Here is a 19,517-nt window from a genome sequence, read left to right as displayed (position 1 = left end):
CGCGCGCGCGCGCGCGCACACACACACACACTCTCTCACTATCTCTTTTTTCTGTAACGAATAATAAACCACTCATTTAAAGTTTCCAGCAATGAAGAACCGAAGGGCAACTTACTGGAGTTACTTTGAAGTCCAACGATGAAGTTTCCAAAGTGTTCTCGAATCCTTCCCCATCCACCTGAAAAATAAAATGGAACATTACTTTGTGGAGACCACAGCTGTGAACGCTGAGGCCTACACCTCACCACTTTCTAGGCAATCTGTGCCTATTTCCTTCACAGCACCTGCCACCATAGGCAACTCTACCGTTGGATGACTCAGTTTAGCACCTCCCTCCCTGCCAAAATGCACGCTCCAAGATTGTTATACCAGTGTCTGTGACAATGGCTTGCAGGTGGTACGCTCAGTCTGCCTGTATTGGCTGAATGCACCTCTCAGGCAGTTTATAAGTGCTGGTGATTAACATACACCACCCAACCACAGGACTTTCAAAGCAGAACTCAAAATGACAAACTCTGCATTCCTCCTTCACTTCAACGCAATATTTGCAGTTGCCCAATATGCTACCCTAGGCCAAGGTGCGGTAAATTTGGAGTCCATGACTTTTGACCCTAAGGCTTAAGGTTTAGTCCTACAAGGGCATTTACCCCCAAAGTTGAAAGCTGTAACACATTAAGTAAATAAAACCATCAGCTAAAATGGCTGGGCATGTGCAGGTAGATTAAAACGCCAATCAGTCCTAGGACAGGGACCCTGTCCTAGAACTGACTGTCAGTTCTAGATATTTGAACAGTCTCACCAGAGAGCTCTACGCCAAAATACTAGGAGTGAAAAGTTGGGAAAGGTATAATAGACGTCAAAGCCCTTCTGGAGTGGCACGGTGGCTCCCGCCTGTAATCCCAGCCGAGGCAGCAGGATTGAGTCCTGGAGCCCTTCTTTACATACCAGGATGTTAACAGTGGGTCCCCTGGGGAGGGGGGTTCCTGGGTGCAGGGGGACTTTTCTTCACCTTGCTTCATATCTTTTAACATAATTAACCTTGTGCAACAGAGCACATTGAAACACAATCAACGGGAATATTTGCATGATGTGATTGAGCCACTTTTGTTTTTTAAAACTATTTTTGAAAGGACAGAACTTTTAGTAACGGTCAGCTTCTATTTTATGACTTTATAGCACGCTTAGAAAGTGTCTCCCCACCAAACATCACAAAGTGCTTCTCCATGAGTGTAGTAAATACGTGACCCACGTGGAGTTTAAATGCATGTGATTTACCACCAGCGTTTAGACACTGAATTATGTGCTCATGGTGATTTAGCTGCAGCCTCCCTCACACAAGCAGCATGTGACCGCCGTGATGCCTCAGGGATACTGGCACATTCCGCCGGGTGTCCAAGTTACCTACAGCATGCTCTGGGAGTGGAGCCGGAAGCTGTCTCAGTTGCGCCGCCACATATTCTTTACTGTCACACAAGGAACCGAGAATGCTGTCGGCGCCGTCCTCCCCAAAATCTGGAGAACTGCTGTTCTCGCCTTCGGTCTCATCTAGCACACTAATGTCCATCATGTCAATACTCTGCAAGTTCTCCAGGCTGGCTTCCATGTCCTCCTGTGAAGAGGAACGAGATGCACAGACGACCAGGCAGACCAGAACGTGGAGCTGTTGCTGTCATCTCCACTGTGACCCCACATACCTGCCTGTCTCTGGGGTCTTCTTCCAGGCCGTTATCTTCTGTGCCTTCCTCCTCCATCTTCTGTCCTGCTTACAGAATGATTGTCCAATCAGCTAACACCCAAGTTCTAAAATCATCATTAGTTTATGCAGAATAACAGATTTCAATCTTAGAACACATTACAAGAGAAACTGAAAAAAGAACCCGTTTGTCTACCTTATGTAATTTTGCCTCAATTGGTATTCTAAGTAAGCTATCCACAGGGACGTGAAAATCTAGGACTCCCGTCAAATTATCAAAATATTTTGATTTTCCACAAAATATCTAAAGGCTTCAAGAGATTTCAAAACCACTCTGCACTAAGACAAAATCACAAAAGAAAAAGCAGCAAAGGACAAAACCACGCATTTTTCAAAAAAAAAAAAAAAAAATTACAATACCCACCTAGTAATCAACCTAAAAAGTAACATGTTGGATTAGTAACTGGCCAGTTCTCCCTATGTCCCAGCCAATGGAACAGACTGTACCCTTTTGTCACTCAATATGTACAACAAGGAATCCAAAACATAGGTATTTAGTCAATCTAAAAAGTATATATAGCCTACACATCCAAAAGGGAAACCAATTATGGCACATTTTTCTTCCTATGTGGTTCTCATCGGAGGGAATGGGGTGTAATTTGACAATGTCTGGAAACCTCTCTGGTTGTCATGACTTGGGGGGATGCTGCCAACATCTGGTGGCCAGCGGTGCCACTCATGGCCCTACAATACCCAGGAATTACTCAGCCCAAACTGGCAACAGAGCCAAGGCAGAGAAACTCTGTTCCACAATGCCTTGCAACATTAAAAAAAATTTGTGCTTTTCTATTTTTTTCTTTTACCACAAACTCAATCAAGTGGTATTAAATATTCATGCTTTTAAAGAATATTTAAAGACAGGATAATGCCCATGAGGTAAACACATAAAAATGTACATCTACTTTTACTAAAAGCACATGTTTAGTGTGAGGATCTGATTGTAAAACATACAGATGGATATGACCATCTTCAACAGCAATTAAAACTGTCTTCAACAGTGGTTAAAACATTGAGCGGCAAGAATAGACATAATTTTATTTTCACATGCATATTTTTTACATTTTCCAAATTACCTAAGAGTATTATTTTTATAAGTTTTTAAAATAATTAACCATAAAAAACCTCAATGTTTGATTAAAAGGTCCAACCAGCAGTATCTACCTTAAGAATCTCATTGAGCATTCTTACCAATAATTACTCAAGGAATGTAGGCTTTTTTTTTTTTTTTTTTGAGAGAGTCTCACTCTATTGCCCGGGCCAGAGTGCCGTGGCGTCAGCCTAGCTCAAGCAACCTCAAAGTCCCAGGCTCAAGCGATCCTTTTGCCTCAGCCTCCCGAGTAGCTGGGACTACAGGCATGCGCCACCATGCCCAACTAATTTTTTCTATATACAATTTTAGTTGTCCACCTAATTTCTTTCTATTTTTAGTAGAGATGGGGGCCTCATTCTTGCTCAGGCTGGTCTCAAACTCCTGAGCTCAAACAATCCACCTGCCTTGGCCACCCAGAGTGCGAGGATTACAGGTGTGAGCCACTGCGCCCAGCCAACGAACGTAGTTTTATTACATGCGAAGCACTGCGAGCTTTACATTTCATTATTTCACACTCCCAACAATGCTAGCAGGTTTTATTATGTGTATTTGACATAACCAGAATTTGCTTCAGCTCCAGAGCTGGGACTTAGAGACTCAGCCATTCCACTTCCCATTGTATCTAAACACAGTATATCTTTTTGAAATACGCTGTCTAAAAATGCTTCCTAATTGCACCCAATTTCTGGGCCTCTAAATAGTGGCCTGCAGTGCCCACACTGGATGTGAACAAGAGAGATGCAAAAAAAAAAAAAAAAAAAAAAAAAACCCAAACAAACAAACAAAAAAAACCAAAAACAAAAAACAAACAAAAAAAAAAACGCCAAGGCTCAGTGGACAGGCAGCACCCCAACCCAAGCGCCTGGCCTCCTGTGACTAAAAGCTGAAGGCTTGGGAGACACATGTGTAAGAAAATCCAATTTGAATTCCACATATAACCTAAAGCTTTTCAATTTTTAATCAAAATTTTGATCTTTCAAAACGCACCTGCAGGTTTCCAATAATTTTGCCTGTTGGGTGAGTGATAAATCTTACTCCGATGCATGATGAAGTTTTCTCTGAGAAAGTTTGGCTACTTCTTACTTTGGAAAGGAGGCAGTCAGTGGTGAGTTTCCAGAATGAGTCCAACTCTGGCCTAACTGAGCAATGTACCATAGCATCCCGAAAACAAATGATCACGTCTTCCTAATCCAACACTTTATATAATCACAGGACTTGATTTCAACCATGACGCCACAAGGCTCTCACACTTCCTATACTAACCACGTGCCCAGACACCTCCAGAGAACATGGCTAGCTCAAGGTAGAACACTGAGACCGGAAGAGACGGAGCTCTGCCTGAGGACCTAGGCCACCTGTTTCTTCTTTTTCTCTTCTCCAAAAATGAAATGGGAAGGGACCAGAAGCCCTCTGAATGCCCACTATAGCAGAGACCAGAGACGTTTTCTTTATATCCATCAAAGTAACTGTCACCCTTCCTGACAAAATGCTAGCTCCAAGTAGTTTTGATTGGACCTAAGCTTTGATGCAGACATTCAGACAGGTGTTTAAAGCACTCAGCAAAGATTTGTTTTTCTAATGATGCAAAACATCCCTGTTAAGAGCCAAGAACATCTAAGTGTCGAATTTCACAATTATAAATGAGCACCTACATTGAAAAGTTGCAAATTGTATTGCTAAGCGGTTTTTAGCACTATTCAAAAACAGACTCTCAGATCACAGATAACACCTAAGCAGAAGAGGTATTTCTATGTTTCCTGATGTAGGCCAGCCCCTCACATTCTGTATCTGCTGGGGCAGTGTTTTCAGCTGAAATACAGACAGCTACAGGAAGAGCAAAAACATACCTATGTCTCTAGGTTTTAACTTAAATCCCATATGTAACTTAACTAAAAATCTAACCTTTAAAAACACACGTACACTACATGATGGGTGCAACTCGCACTATCTGGGGAACAGACACGCCTGGAGCTCTGACTTGGAGAGAAAGGCGGTACATGGGCAACGTATGTAACCTGCAATTCTGTATCCCCCATAACAATAAGATGAAAAAAAAAAAATATATAACCTAATGTAATTCATAAAAAAAAAAGGTAGTAAGGAAATAATTTCACAAAAAACATACTTGCAAAGTATCAACAATAATAAAACCTAATTTAAAACTTCAAAAAAAAAAAAAAAAAAAAAAAACAAACACACACACGTACAAGTTTCCAACAGTTAGATGTATTTACGGAAAAGTAGTCCTTCTAGGAATAGCCATAAAAAAAAAAAGGAAATTGTTAAAAATGCTACCATTTCTTTTTACTTTCAAAGCAGATATTCTCCATTGTCTGAATTTACCACTTCTTCAGCTGAAAGGAATTGGTACAGTTATGAGAATTTCCATACAGTGCCCCTCAGAAACAAGCCCATTGCACAAGAGTCTGAAATTACATTGGCCTTATCACTGTAAAATCTAACAAGGAGGATGACACCAATTAGGACAGTCAAGGTTTCAAAATTTTATAAACACTTCCAAATCGCTGGTATGAGCCATCAAAGGGAACGGCGTACCCATACACATTACCACAGGGATGAACCCTGAAAACACTGTAAGTGATAGAGCTGACAAAAAAGGCCACGCACTGTATGATTTCATCTACATGAAATGTCCAGAACAGGCAAATCTATAATGACAGGGACAGAAGAGTTACTGCTAAGGGGACAAGGTTTCCTTCTGAGGTGATGAAAATCTAGTATTAGATAGTGTTGGTGGGTGCGCAGCCTTGTGAATATGGTAAAAAGCACTGAGTTGTACACTTTCGTCAGGTGAATTTTTTTATTTCAGAATATTTTGGGGGTACAAACGTTTTGGTTACATATAACGCCTTTGCCTCGCCCAAGCCAGGGCCACAAGCATGCCCTTCCCCCTACGATGCGCTCCGCATCCCTCGGTTGTGAATTTACCCACCCCATCGCCCCATCCCACCTGACCGGCACCCATGAATACTACTTCCACGTGAGCACCTTAGTGTTAACTGGTCAGTACCAATTTGATGGTGAGTACATGTGGTGCTTGTTTTTCTATTCCTGGGATACCTCACTTCGAAGGAGGGGCTCAAGCTCTATCACGGATAATTCAAGAAGCGCTAGTTCACTCGTCAGGTGAATTTAACTGTTTATGAATTGGACCTTAATTTCAAAAAACACACTGGGGGCTGGGTGTGGTGGTGTAATGCCAGCACTTTGGGAGGCTGAGGTGAGAGGACCAATTGAAGCCAGGAGTTGGAGACCAGCCTAGACAACAGAGCGAGACTCTGCCTCCACAAAAAATAGAAAAATTAGCCAGGCATGATCACTCACACCTATAGTCCCAGCTACTCAGGAGGCTGAGGCAGGAGGATTGCTTGAACGCAGGCATTTTAGGTAGCAGTGAGCTATGATGATGCCAGTGTATTCTACTCCAGGCAATAGAGGAGACCCTGTCTCCCCACCAAAAAATACATATTGGTAAAAAATATGCTGAGTGCAAATACCCCAATAATCTATTTTGGATGCCAGAGAAGCTGGGTTCTATTCTGCATCTGGTTGGTGTCATTTTCCTATGGTTAACACTTATTTTTTGAACCAGGAAGGAAGCCAAGCAGGTACATTTAGTTTTTCAGACCAAGTAGGGCAGCTTTAAGAATTTGTTTTCCTCTAGTTCTTGTGTAATCCCAATGACAGAAGCTGAAATGTTTTCACTATATTTTCATTTTATTTGGCACCAGTACATCTCTATTCCTGCCAATACCCTTGAGTCAATTTCTTGTTAGGTGAAGAGCCAGTCTAATTCTTACAGGGGAGACACTGAGGGCCAGAGCTGTCCTCCTCCTGGCCTAGTGGGCTGCAAACACTATTTCTCTAAGTTCTCTAAACACTCAAGTCTGAAGGACAAAAAAGTACATGTGTGTACGTATACCTTTAGCACATCTCTTTGCTGTCTTTTTGCTTGTGGCTTCTAACTCGATGCCAATTTCATCAGGATCTTGACCTTCCTCCTTAACTGCCTGTAAGACAGAAATGAATTTTTACAATGTTATTGAGGCATGGCACACACTGTTCTTTATACGTAACAATTTCCCAATAAACAAAGGCAAACCCATCCTTGCAAAGAGCAACTCTGGTTCTGTTATCTGTGCTGCAAGCCCAAAAAGGAATAGGATGAACCCAGCACAATGTGGTTCTCTCTGGGCCCAAAGGCCAAAAGACAAAGGAAGGGAAGAGAGGCCTTGAGCCAGTGCTTGTGAATTGGGTCCCATGACCAGTTCGAAAACGGGCACTAATCTCCACACTGCCCAACCTGCCTACTTTAAAGTTACACAACAGAACAAACAATAACAGAGAGGTGGCTAGGGAGGAGGAGGACTAGCGACCTCTGGGGTGGAAGAAAAAGCCGCAGCCCAGGTACAGAGAGATTGGTGGTTGCACTCAACAGGTGTTTCAGTGCCTTCCACCTGCATAAGACAGGAACGGACACTCACGAGGTCCCTACCCTCACAGACCTTGTTTCAGTTCGGGAGACAGACAATCCCCAGGGACACAAGTTTGTGTCAAGTACTGCACGGTGCAGTGTAAACACAGGATGGTGCCACAGACAGGACCAAGGAGGTGGAGCAGCACTTCAGGGAGGCGATGTCTCAGACAGTTCTAAAATGACAAGGCGCCAGCCAAGGGAAGACATGGGGGACCAGCAGTCCCAGTGGCCAGCACTGTCAGTGCAAAGGCCCTGCGGTAGCGACAAGCACCGCCCCCTTTTACTGTAAACTCCCAGTGGTTCTTCAGACACCCATTTTCCGGAGGACGAAACTGAGCAATAGAGAGGGAAAGGCGCCTGCCCAAGGTCACGGAGCCAAATCTGGACCCGGAGCCCCGGGAGAGGGTCCAGGGGCCACCGTGGTAGCCAAGAAGACTGCATTTTAAGCGCACAGAGAGGAATGGCTGAAAGGAGTAAGAAGCCAGACACAGAGAGGGCCGGTGACTACCCAAGGTCACACAGCCCCGCCACTCTGGTGTCCGACAGCTCCGGCCCGGAGCGGCCAACTGGGGGGCGGGCCGCGGTGCCCGAGTCCCGGAGCCGCGGTGACAGGCCCGCGCTGGGGCGTCCCCGGGCCTCCTGCGCCACCCCCGACCCTCAGCCCGTCTCACCTTCTTGAGCCGCTCCATCAGGACGCTCTTGTTGCCGCCAGTGTCCAGGTTCCGCTTCTTCAGCTCCGCCCGCAGGTCGATCACCCGCAGGTCGCTGAGCCGCCGCGTCGCGGTCTCCGAAGCTCCCGAGCCCAGAGTGGCCGAGCCAGAGCCCGAGTCGCTCGGCCCTACCACAGCCTCCGCCATCCTGGCTTGCCCGTCTCCGCCACCGACTCCGACTCACCGGCGGCGGCAGTAGCGGCTCTGAGCACAAAATGGCGCCGCCTAAGAGGAAAACGCACTAGTTTCCTCCCGCCCCGCATGCGCGACGACCGGATCGGCAGCCCAAGTGGCAGGCGCGCTCGCACGACTACCAACCGCACGCTCCCCGCCACTATGCGCAGGCGCAGCAACTCCAGCGTTCAACTAACCCGGCGAGTCGCGGCGGGAGGCTGCCGAGGCTTATCGCGCCTGCGCACAGCCGGAGAGTCGCTCAGGTGCAGACTCTTAGAGGCCACCGTGCCTGGTGCGCCTGCTCAGCAGTGAGGCGCACCGGGGCAGCGCGAGCGGTTCCTTCACAGGTGGCGGCATTTTGTGCTAGGAGCCGAGCTAGAACCGGGTCGGCTGTGTGTAAAGTGGGCGGCGGAGCCAGGGGCCCTGGATTGGAGGAAACTCTGTCAGGGCCAGGGGATTCGGGTGCGGCGACCGCAGCGGCTCTCAGCTCCGCCTCGTCGGAGACCGGGACGCGGCGCCTCAGCGACCTGCGGGTGATCGACCTGCGGGCGGAGCTGAGGAAACGGAATCTGGACTCGAGCGGCAACAAGAGCGTGTTGATGGAGCGGCTGAAAAAGGTGGAGCCGGGGGTCCCGTGGGTCGGGGTAAAGCGCGGGTGAGGGGTCCCGGCGGCCGCGACTCTGGTCCCCTGGCCCGGGTCGGTCCCCGGCTCCGTTCGCGGCCTGTCAGGGCCTGGCTCACTTGCGCCTCCCGGCTCCTCCCAGGCCCCGGCGGCAGCTCCGAGCCTGACCTGGCCGTGCGCGGCGGGTTCAAACCCTCGGGGCAAGGAGAAGAACGGAAAAACGGGACGCGGGCGGGAGACGCCGTCGCGGTCCTCGGCTACGGGTGACAGGGGCCCCTGAGTGGGGAGTTCTCCTCTTGTCTCATATCGGTCTCCATAACGGCAAAGTAAACATTCAAGGAAAATACTCAAAGGAAGAAAGACTTAAGAAACCATTTTAGTGATTTTCTGGCTCTAGTCTCTGGGAAGAAACGTGTCAGGAAGGGACGGGTGTATTGACGGTAGCGATCAGAAATGTAAAATACACTTAGACTCGGGGAGGACTTTTGAAAACCCGCTTCGGGACTTAATTCCCCAAGAGACAGGGAGACAGTGGGCTCCCCCAGGTCACTGTCTCTGCACTCAGGACTTTGCCAGCTCTCAGGGGCATGGAAGACCTTTCACCCCTTCTGAGTCTGTTTCTTTCTCCATAGGAAGAAGCACGCATGCTTTGGTTTGGGGATTAAACAAGGTTGCGTGGAACAGGATTCACATGCTGCCTGGCACCTGTAAACACTCAGCGAGTCTTGCTATGACGATTCACTTTCCCTGTCTGTGCCACCACCATTTATCATTAACACATGCAGGGCTCTACCCCCTCCCCTTGGGGGGTTCTAAGGGATCCCTTGAAAAGCACTGAGTCAAGTAAACATTAGCTGCTTTCTACTTCCCATATAGTTTGCTTAGTCCTGTTGCTTTGTTTCTCTGGCTTTCTCCCCCTTTCTGCTCTAGCTACTCCCCGCTTGAGACCTCTCCCCTGTAATCTCTCAGGCTGGCCACCTACCCTGCAGCACCTGCAGACCATGCCGCTGGTCACTCACTTCACCCTCCTGGCTCCGAAACAACCCCAGATGGTGCCTCTCTTGTTAATTCCTGTTGAGAGGAAGGAGGAGACATTGTTTATTGTCAGGCTCAAACATGGCTGGTCAACTTGGTCAGAGTCCCCTGGACCTTTACAAAACTCAAGCTTGTGTTTCTTTCACTGTGGATACTACTCTCTTTACTTAAGAGGGGCCGGACATTTACCTGGAGGAAATGCACAGAGTGGGAGATTGGTGGCTGAACAGGTGTGTTCCCTGTTCTTAGTCACCGGCGGTCCTCATCAGTCAAACCAATTTGAGGGGCTTTATCCTCTCTTCTCCTTCTTGCCCCCCCACAACAGCTCATAGGCTCCAAAGCCGCTTTGATGGCATGGACCGTTCCTGTTAGGCTGGTGGCTGAGACTGGTGTGTGACTTCAGGAATCCTCAATCGCTGTCATCTCTGACAACACAAATCCATTCCTCTTTCCTTCTCCCTCTTTTCAGTTTCTTAGCAGTGTGGTTGCAAAACACAAGAGCCATCAATCCATATGCCCATCTGCTCCCTGGTCCAAGCACCTCTGGAACTACTGACCTTCGGTTTCTCTCCCACGTCTGTCATGTAGGTGGTGTCCCTTGCTTAGTTTATTTTTCCAGAAAGGGCAAAAAAGCAAACGTTTAAAAATGGAACACTTTCTTTCTGGGGCATGTCCTTTTTTCTATCCTCCTGGGGATGTTTCAGAGCTGTCTGTCCCCAGGAAGAGGGTGAGGGACTTTGTGGTTGTGCTTTTCCTTTATCCCAGGACAGAACTCCAATTCCTCCACTGGTGTCCACGAGGAGGGGAGATTTTCTTTGCTGCTAATACAGATTAGGTGTGTAACTCCCAGGTCCAGTTCTAAATTCAGACTTGCCGAGGTGGGAAACTTTGAGACTTCTGAAGCTCTACAGATAAAACACAGTTCTCAAAATGGGTTTAAAGGAAACTTATGCTCACTGGATACTACAGTGAAGATTGAAAAGTTATCAGTTGAAGTAAATTTGAAGCTCAGTTTATAGTGATGTCATCATCACTGACGTGTTCAGTATTGATTTGCAGAGGTGCCTGCTTGGTGGCAGGCACTGTGCTGACTGTGGGAACTGTTCCCAGTGAATGACAAGTTCTTGCTGTGGGAAGCAAGGCTTGCCAAGAAACCGTTATTCAGTGTCCTATGAGACAGGGTCACCTACTAGTTGAGGTCTTTAGAGTCAGTTTTGCATGTATGCGATGGCAGTTGGCTGAGGCAAGGCATGTCATGTCTGGTCCCACGCCTGTCACAATACAAACCCAGCCAGTGAGTGGTAGCATCTATGCAGACGGTACCGAGTGCAGGCATGGCATGGAGGGGGTCACCGGAGGCTTACACGGCACTGTGCTGGGTAAAAGTCATAGGAAATTGGAGAGTGTGCCTTTCCCTTTTTGAGTTCTTTTGGTGCCAGGAATAGGATGAACCACATAAGCCCTAATATTTGGTAAGTGCTTGCTTTACGTGCACGATAGAGTCCTCACAACAGCCTTCCAGGGTGAGTACTAGTAATATCATTAGTCCCCTGTTCTGGAGGAAAAAACAAACTCAGAGCAATGAAGTCATCCTGCCTAAGACCACACAGCTAAGCACTGGTGCAGTCAGTCTGACTCAAGCATAGAGCAAGAGAACAGATGAAAGGGTGGGCTAGATGCCCGGTGGGGGAAGGCATTTGCAGATGGGGAGCAGCTATATGCTCTAAAAGATACATGTCCCTTCTCACCTGACGGTGCTGTGAAAGTCAGGCTCTGTGCTGACTTTGGTCAACTTTACATGTCCCTTCTCTGTAGGCAATTGAAGATGAAGGTGGTAATCCTGATGAAATTGAAATTACCTCTGAAGGAAATAAGAAAACATCAAAGAGATCCAGCAAAGGTATGGTGCATTTTATAAGCATGTGTCATATTAAGAGCTTTCTTGAAAACTACGTCTTCGCTACTGTTCCCCTAATGTTCCTCACTTCCTTGGCTGTGTTTGGACTTGGGCACCACCCTGAGAATCAAGAGCCTTCGGTGAAGCTTTGCGTTTCCTTGACGATCCCTCTACTATTTTGTTAGCTTTGTTCCAGCAGAATAGGGAAGGAATATTTGCCCCTTTGTTCATTTACTCTGTAGATTTCTCAATAGTCCTTGTTAAAGTTCTTTAGGAAGAGAATATTGGGCACTGCTAGACTCTTCTATTGGTCTGATTTGCAGAAAATGACTTCCCTATTAAGTACCACCTGGCTGAGACAGAATTGTCACTTATACAACATTTCTTTCAAAAACTGCCCACAGTGTAAAAAGTCACATTCCATGTGACATTAATGGCCTCCTGGTCTTACCTAGATCTGTCTTTCTTATTCCCCACACCCATGCCCTCTGATTTAGTCAGACCCCAAAAACATGATACACCCCCTTTGACCTCTGTGTTTTCCCCTATGTGCTCCACCCACCCTTCTTCCCCTTCTGTCTGCATTCGAGGCCTACTTCATGTCATTCCATCCATAGCACCTCAGCTGTCCTTAACTCCTCTACACTCCCAGCCCCTAGTTCCTTGTGCCTTGAGTTGATACTTACGTTGTCCCACCTTCTGTCATGACCAGATTGTCAAGGGCAGGTTCTATGTGTTGCTAGTCTTTCTTCCTCCCCTGATATTTAACTCAGTAACATGCAACTACTATTTTAAGGAAGAATCAGCCAAAGCTGTGCATTTGGGTCATTCTGAATGTTTTTTTGGTACAGGTTGAGTATCCCTCACCTGAAATGCTTAGAGCAGAAGAGTTTCAGATTTTTTCAGATTTTCGAGGAGTTGCATATACGTAATCAGGTATCTTGGGGATGGAACTCACATCTAAAAACGAAATTCATTTATGTTTTATGTGCTCCTTATACACATAACCTGAGGGTAACTTTATATATTTTTGGAGGTGGGGGGAAAAGTCTGGCTCTGTCACCTGGGCTGGAGTGCAGTGGTGTCATCCTAGGTCACTGCAACCACCTGCCTCAGCCTCTGGGATAGCTGGGGCTACAGGTGCATGCCACCACACCAGCTAATTTTTCTATTTTTTGTACAGAAGGGTTCTTGCTCCTGCTCAGGCTGGTCTCAAACTCCTGGCCTCAAGCAGTCCTCCCAACTCAGCTTGGCAAAGTGCTGAGGTGATGGGCGTGAGCTACTGCCGCCAGCCCAAGGGATACCGCCTTTTATTTTGAAGTAGCTGTTAACAAATAGCTCTCCTAACATGCTGTACTGATGAATATCCCTACCAGCAGTGGGTGACAGTGTCTATTTCTTTAAACTCACTTACCATCCAGTGTTATTTATCTTTTTATCTGTTGCCTGTTGTAGACAAGAAAAGTATTTTTTTATATAAGCCTGCATTTTTCTGTAGGTAAAATTTTTGTTTTCATTTCTGCACAGATTACACAGCTTCTGATAATTGGCCATTTGTATTTTCTGAATTGCCTTTTCATGCCCTTTGCCCATTTTTCTGCTGGGTTGTCTTACTGAGTTATGAGGGCTCTCAGTATATAAAATGTTGCGATAGTTTTTTCCAATCTGTCCTTTGACTTGTTTGTGGTGTTTTGGTCATTAAAGGCTTAATCTTTCATATGTGTGGGTGCTGTCAACCTGTTCTATGTGGCTTCTAGATTTTATGTTTTAAAAGGCACTCTTTTGATGTAAAATTATAAGAAAATGTTAGCTAAGAGTAATATTTATGGTTTTACTTCTGTATTTGGATGTTTATTTCATTTAGAATTTGTTTACATGTGGTGTGAAGTAGGTAGGAATCGAAATAAGAAGTATTTCTGTCATCATAAAGATTGCTACTGCCCCTTCCCAGTCACCCACCCACCTCAGCAAGAAGAAAAAACACTGTTTTGATTACTTTCACTAAAGATTAGTTTTGTCTGTTCTAGAACTTCATGTAAAATGGAATCATGGCATACATACATTTTTGTGCCTGTTTTTGTTTGTTTGATTTTTATGGCTTGTGTAATTAGTTTAATTCTGGGACATTACAATACCTTTTGCTATTTCATGGGCTAGGTTTATAAGTTTTATTGAATTACTTTAAACTACATTATGAGTAGATTTTAACAAGATTTCAACTGAAAATTGAGTGACCTCTTTAATGCATGAACTCAAAGTGGTTTAAAATTGTAGAAAGCAAAATGCAAGTAATTTCAGCATACCTCCAGAATAGTTTTACACCAATAGTGCTTTAGCAGAATCTTTGAAAATAATTATTGGCACAGTAAGTGTCTCTGTAGTGGCATTATCATTAAGTACAAATTAATAGGATATTTTATGGTGTGTGAAAATCTTTTGTGACTGGAGGTGCAAAGTTGCATGTTTGCTTTTTAAGTATTACCTAATCGTGTGCTGTTGGGTTTTTTGGTTTTGTTTTGACATTTGCCTATGTAAGAAAAGTTGCAAGGACAGATAGTACAGGGAATTCCCCTGTATCTTTTATCAAGATTCCCCAAATGTTAGGATTTTCCTGCATTTCCTTTATCCTTTTCTCTTTTTTTTTTTTCCCCTGAACTGTGTGGTAACAGGTTGCAAGTCATGTGTCCCTTTGTCCTACATACTACAGTATTGCCTGAAAGCAAGGACATTCCATAACCATAGCTATCAAAAACAAGAAATTAACATTGGCACAGTATTGTCATCTAATCTTAGGTGTTATTTAGATTTAGTTATTTGTTCCAGTATTGTTCCTTGTAGATTAAAAGGAAAAGAAACTCCAGGGTCATGCATTGTATTCACTTGTCCTGTCTGTTTCATTTTCTTTAATCTGGAAAACTTTCTAAGACTTTGTTTTTGTACCATTACTTTTTTATTGGTTATTTGTTTTGAGACAGTCTCCCACTGTCTTGCCTGGCTAGAGTGCCATGGTGTCAGCCTAGCTCACAGCAACCTCAGAGTCCTGGGCTGAAGCAAGCCTTCCCAGTAGGTAGGACTACAGGCATGCATCACCATGTCCAGCTAATTTTTCTATTTTTAGTAGAGATGGGGGGTCTCCCTCTTGCTCAGGCTGATCTCGAACTCCTGACCTCAAGCAATCTTCCCCCCTCAGCCTCCCAGAGTGTTAGGATTACAGTTGTTAGCCACCACTCATGTCAATGTTACCATTGCTCAAGAGTGCAAAAACACGTATTTTGTAGCCTGTTTTTCAATTTGAATTGTTTGGTGATGTTTCCCCTAAGATTAGGATCAAGTTAAAATCTTGTCAGAAATACCACCAGAAGTGTTGTATTCTCAGCATATCCTATGCAGAGGCGCCTGCTGTCAATTTGAACCCCACCAACTATATTCACTGACACAAAGTGGTGTTGGCCAGGTGTCTCCACTGGAAGGTTACTGTCTTCTCCTCTGTAATTGTATGTATGGGATGATACTTTGAGACTGTGAAAATATTCTGTTCATCCTCCACTAGTTTCAGGAACCACTAAATTCTGTCCACTTATTTATTGTGGTGGTTGCCAAATGGAGATGTTCTAATTTTCTTATACCTTCGTTTATTTCTTGGCGTACTACTACAAGGAATAGCTTGCCCTTCTCCCCCATTTATCAGTGTAAACTCAGATTCTTTGTTTATTTCAACAGGTTGTAAGGCTTTGGGGTTTGTTTTGGTTTTTTTGGTTTTTTTTTTTTTTTTTTTCTTTTTTGAGGCAGGGTCTCGTACTGCTTCCCAGGCTGGAGTGTAGTGGTGTTATCATAAGTCACTTTAACCTTAAACCCTTAAATTCCTGAGCTTAGGTGATCATCCCCCAGCTTTAGCCTCCAAGTAGCTGGGACTACAGGCGCACACCACTATACCTGGCTAATCTTTCTGTTTTTAGTAGAGATGGCTCTTGCTCAGGCTGCTCTGAACTCCTGGCCTCAAGGGATCCTCCCAGAGTGCTAGGATTATACGTGTGAGCCACCTCCCCTGGCCAGTTAGCCTTTATTATTATTATTATTATTTATAATGATAGGCAAATTGTCCCAATGGGAGCCCTGTCAGCCTGGCTCCTGTGTTGCTTCCACCTCCCTATGCTTCGATCTCTGAGCACTTCTTTACTTTCTGGAACAGGAGGGTACTTCAGTATTATCTTGTACTTTTCCTGCCCCATCCCTGGACTTGGCCAATTCTTCCATGTTCTTTGGTTCCCTTTTGAGGAGGGAGACATTAGAAACCAAGATCTGGGTGCTTACGTATACTGTTTGCTACTGGGATGTCAGCTCCTAGGCCAGTGCTGAGTTTGTAAAGTCTGCTGGGCTGAGTGTGCCTCATGAAATTAAATGCTGCTAAAGCAACGAGAAGCAAGCCAAAGACAACTGACAAAATAAAGTCCTGGCTAATATAAATTGTCCATTTGCTGAACTTGCTAGCTAGTTACAGTTGTTTATTGCTTGAGTCTCCTGGATATTTGAGGTGGCAGTTGTATCATCAACAAATCAAAGACTTGAGCAAAATATTGGCAAGGGAAACATTAAAGTACATGTAATATTCTTTTTTTTTTTTTTTTTTTTGAGACAGTGTCTTGCTCTGTTGTCTCGGCTACAGTGAGGGCCGTGGCGTCAGCCTCGCTCACAGCAACCTCAAACTCCTGGGCTTAAGCGATCCTCCTGCCTCAGCCTCCTGAGTAGCTGAGACTACAGGCATGTGCCACCATGCCCGGCTAATTTTTTCTATATATATTTTTAGTTGGCCAGATAATTTGTTTCTTTCAGTAGAGATGGGGGTCTCGCTCTTGCTCAGGCTGGTCTTGAACTCCTGACCTCAAGCGATCCACCCACTTCGGCCTCCCAGAGTGTTAGGATTACAGGCGTGAGCCACTGAGCCTGGCCAAAGTACATGTAATATTCTTAAGTACTAAATACAGCTAACAGGAAACATTCAAGACCTGTGACATGACTAATTTCAGAAAGTTCTCCTAGATGTGATGGCTTCTTATCAGAAAGTTGTCGATTCCCCCCCCCCCCCAAACATTGTAATGTGTTCTAAAGGTAATCTGAAAAGAAAATGCAGGAGAATAGCTGAAATGTTAGGGAGGAAAATGGGAATTTCCTCTAATTTTGATGAGAGGATGTTGCAAACAGAGTAGAAACTTTGAGGATTTGTTCAATTTACAGGTAGCACTAAGCATTTTTTAATAAATCATGTTGGAACAATTGGCTGGCTGGCTGATGGTAGGAAAAAGCTCTGTTATCTTTTCCCATGCCAAGTAGAAATTCCAGCTAAGATAGTACTTTTTTAATGTAGTTGACAAGAAAACCTGAAGTGAGACCAAAGCTGAGAAACTGTAAAGACAGATAAATTCAGCTATATAAAAGTTTTAAGTGTCTGTAGGTACACAAGAGACCGAGAAAGAATTTATAGCATAGATAAGGAAAAGATCAATATCCAGAAAGCATTTAAATATTCCTGCAAATCAGTAAGGAAAATAGACAACACATTCAACAGAGAGCAGAGACTAAAGAGCAACTCACAGATACAAGAAAAGGCAGACGTGGCCTGTACGCACACAGAAAGATTCCCTGGCTGCCAATTCGAGGAAATTTTGTAAGGAATATTTAGTAAATAAAGGTACATTTGGCTACAATTTCCCATTTTCCCTACATATGGGGACCGTTACCCTGTATTACTTGACCAACACTTGGTAACCTTAAGAAATTGATGTTCACGTTGAGGAAAAGGCCCAGCCAGAGGTGGTTTTCCCAAGGTTGTGTGGCTGATCAACTTTCCTCCTGCATCCCTCAGGAAGCTGAGCACCATTTTCTTGCTAAAGGAGCTGTGAGAAGCTGTGTCCCTGGAGTAGCTCTAAACCCCATAACTATGCTACACTACACCTTGCTTTTGAGACAGTCTTCTGCAGTATATTTCATGTAGTTCATACATGTGAGTTTATTCTTCACATTGAAAACAGACAATAACTTTAGCAAGCTTGCTCTTGACACCAAAAATTTTATTTTTCCATAAATTTTTGCCATGCCTAAGGATTTTTTGCGTTAGTTCCTTTGTTCCTAGTATTATTTACATTTTTCTGTTTTGTGCTTATTTTATTGTTCGTATAAAAAATAAGGGCAAAGTACCATGTAAATACTGCTGTTTGGATGAAAGTGCCAACGTGCCAGCCGATTGTGAACTGCTGGCAGATTGTGAATATTATCAAATAAATAATTGATTAGTAAGAAAAATTGGGAGGTTGGGCAAGGGGATTTGGAGGAAATGATTTCCTCATTTTTCAAAGCATGGAGTCATTGAAATAATGTGAGCCTAAAAAAGGTGTCCAATCTCTTAACGTTTTTCATAATTTTTTCCTTGACATTAAGTTAACCTCTTGAAGAAAACTCTGGAGTTGGCCGGGCACAGTGGCTCAGGTCTATAATCCCAGCGCTTTGGTAGGCCAAGGTGGGAGGATCGCCTGAGCCTAGGAGTTTGAGGCTGCAGTGAGCTGTGAGGGTGCCACTGTACTCTAGCCTGAGTGACAGAGGGAGACCCTGTCTCTAAAATGAGAAATAAAATAAAACAATACCTCAAACAGAACTAAATACAGGTCAATATTATGTAGTCTTAGTGTAAAGGAGAGCTTCTGAAAATAAAGATTAAAAACAACTCACACTTAAAAACCAGTTAACAGTTTTAGCTCCACAACAGTGAAATTTACCCAAAACCCAAATGAAAGACTAATGAATAATTGGAGGCGAAATACGTTGTATATCTGATACACAGTTTCCAAGTGAGGAGAAATGGAGCAGAGGTTTTTAAATAATGGAAAGAATATAAATGAGAAGGTTTTACAAAAATACTGGTGCTCAACAAGAAAAATTCAATCCAAGCAGTAATAAAATAAATTCCGGTTAAAAGAAATATTTCTGTTTTGTCTAGCACATTGGCAAGACTAAAAAAAAATTAATGCCAATTTTGAGAAAGATTCAAGAAGGTTGGCAGTTTTACTGACTGTTGAGAGAACTATGGAAATTAAAACAAGGTAACTATTTTGTATTACAGTAGTATGTAGGATTTTTTTTTTCTTTTTAAGCCTTAAAAATGTGCCTACTTTTTGTTCTGGAGATGGCATTTCTAGCAGTATGTCCTAAGCTGGCAACTGCCTGTGTGCAAAATAGAATTAACCAGGATGTTCATCTTCATAAGCATCTTCTTAAATTTCCACCTGTAAGTGTTGATTAGATCAGTGCTGGTGTAGCCATGTGGTGCAGTTAAAGAATGTGGAAAGATGTTCACAACATATTAAGTGAAAAGAGAGAACAGTGCAGTACCAACTTTGTAAGCAGAAGTACATGTATCACATAGAAAAAAATCAGAAGACATCTGATGTCAGTATATAATGTGAGTGCTAACTCAAGGTGCTGAAATTGCGAATGGCTTTTATTTTCATTTTCCTTAATTATATTTTGCTTTCTATCATTGTTGGTGTGAAGAAGCAAACTCTGTGTTCATTAAGTAAAGAACTTTTGCATCAGAGGCTGCCCTCCCCACAAATAAAGCCTCTTTTTTTTTTTTTTTTTTTTTTTTTTTTTTTGAGACAGAGTCTCACTCTGTTGCCCAGGCTAGAGTGAGTGCCGTGGCGTCAGCCTAGCTCACAGCAACCTCAGACTCCTGAGCTCAAGGGATCCT

At 44.2% G+C, this 19,517-nt stretch overlaps 2 protein-coding genes across 3 annotated transcripts in view; one reads left to right on the top strand and one right to left on the bottom strand.

The window, feature by feature from the left end:
* LOC138390637 (scaffold attachment factor B2) overlaps window positions 1-8,361 on the bottom strand; it is a 31,280-nt gene extending 22,919 nt beyond the window's left edge. For both annotated transcript variants that reach the window (XM_069479970.1, XM_069479979.1), the window contains exons 1-5: window positions 8,013-8,361; window positions 6,787-6,874; window positions 1,695-1,759; window positions 1,406-1,609; window positions 116-178 (exon numbers count right to left, since the gene is read on the bottom strand). In XM_069479970.1, the coding sequence (XP_069336071.1) occupies window positions 116-178; window positions 1,406-1,609; window positions 1,695-1,759; window positions 6,787-6,874; window positions 8,013-8,198 (606 nt within the window). In that variant the 5' untranslated portion in view covers window positions 8,199-8,361. The remainder of the gene's footprint in view (window positions 1-115; window positions 179-1,405; window positions 1,610-1,694; window positions 1,760-6,786; window positions 6,875-8,012) is intronic.
* Window positions 8,362-8,760: 399 nt separating this feature from the next.
* Window positions 8,761-19,517, top strand: part of LOC138390616 (uncharacterized) — a 109,806-nt gene continuing 99,049 nt past the window's right edge. Inside the window, 2 exon segments of the mRNA XM_069479903.1 lie at window positions 8,761-8,842; window positions 11,698-11,782. Coding sequence (XP_069336004.1) covers window positions 8,825-8,842; window positions 11,698-11,782 — 103 coding nt within the window. The 5' untranslated portion in view covers window positions 8,761-8,824.

This window comes from Eulemur rufifrons, chromosome 2 (genome assembly GCF_041146395.1).
Source record: "Eulemur rufifrons isolate Redbay chromosome 2, OSU_ERuf_1, whole genome shotgun sequence".
NCBI classification, from domain to species: Eukaryota; Metazoa; Chordata; class Mammalia; order Primates; family Lemuridae; genus Eulemur; species Eulemur rufifrons.
Note: the sequence above shows the minus strand (reverse complement) of the source record. Positions and strands in the feature narration are given on the sequence as shown.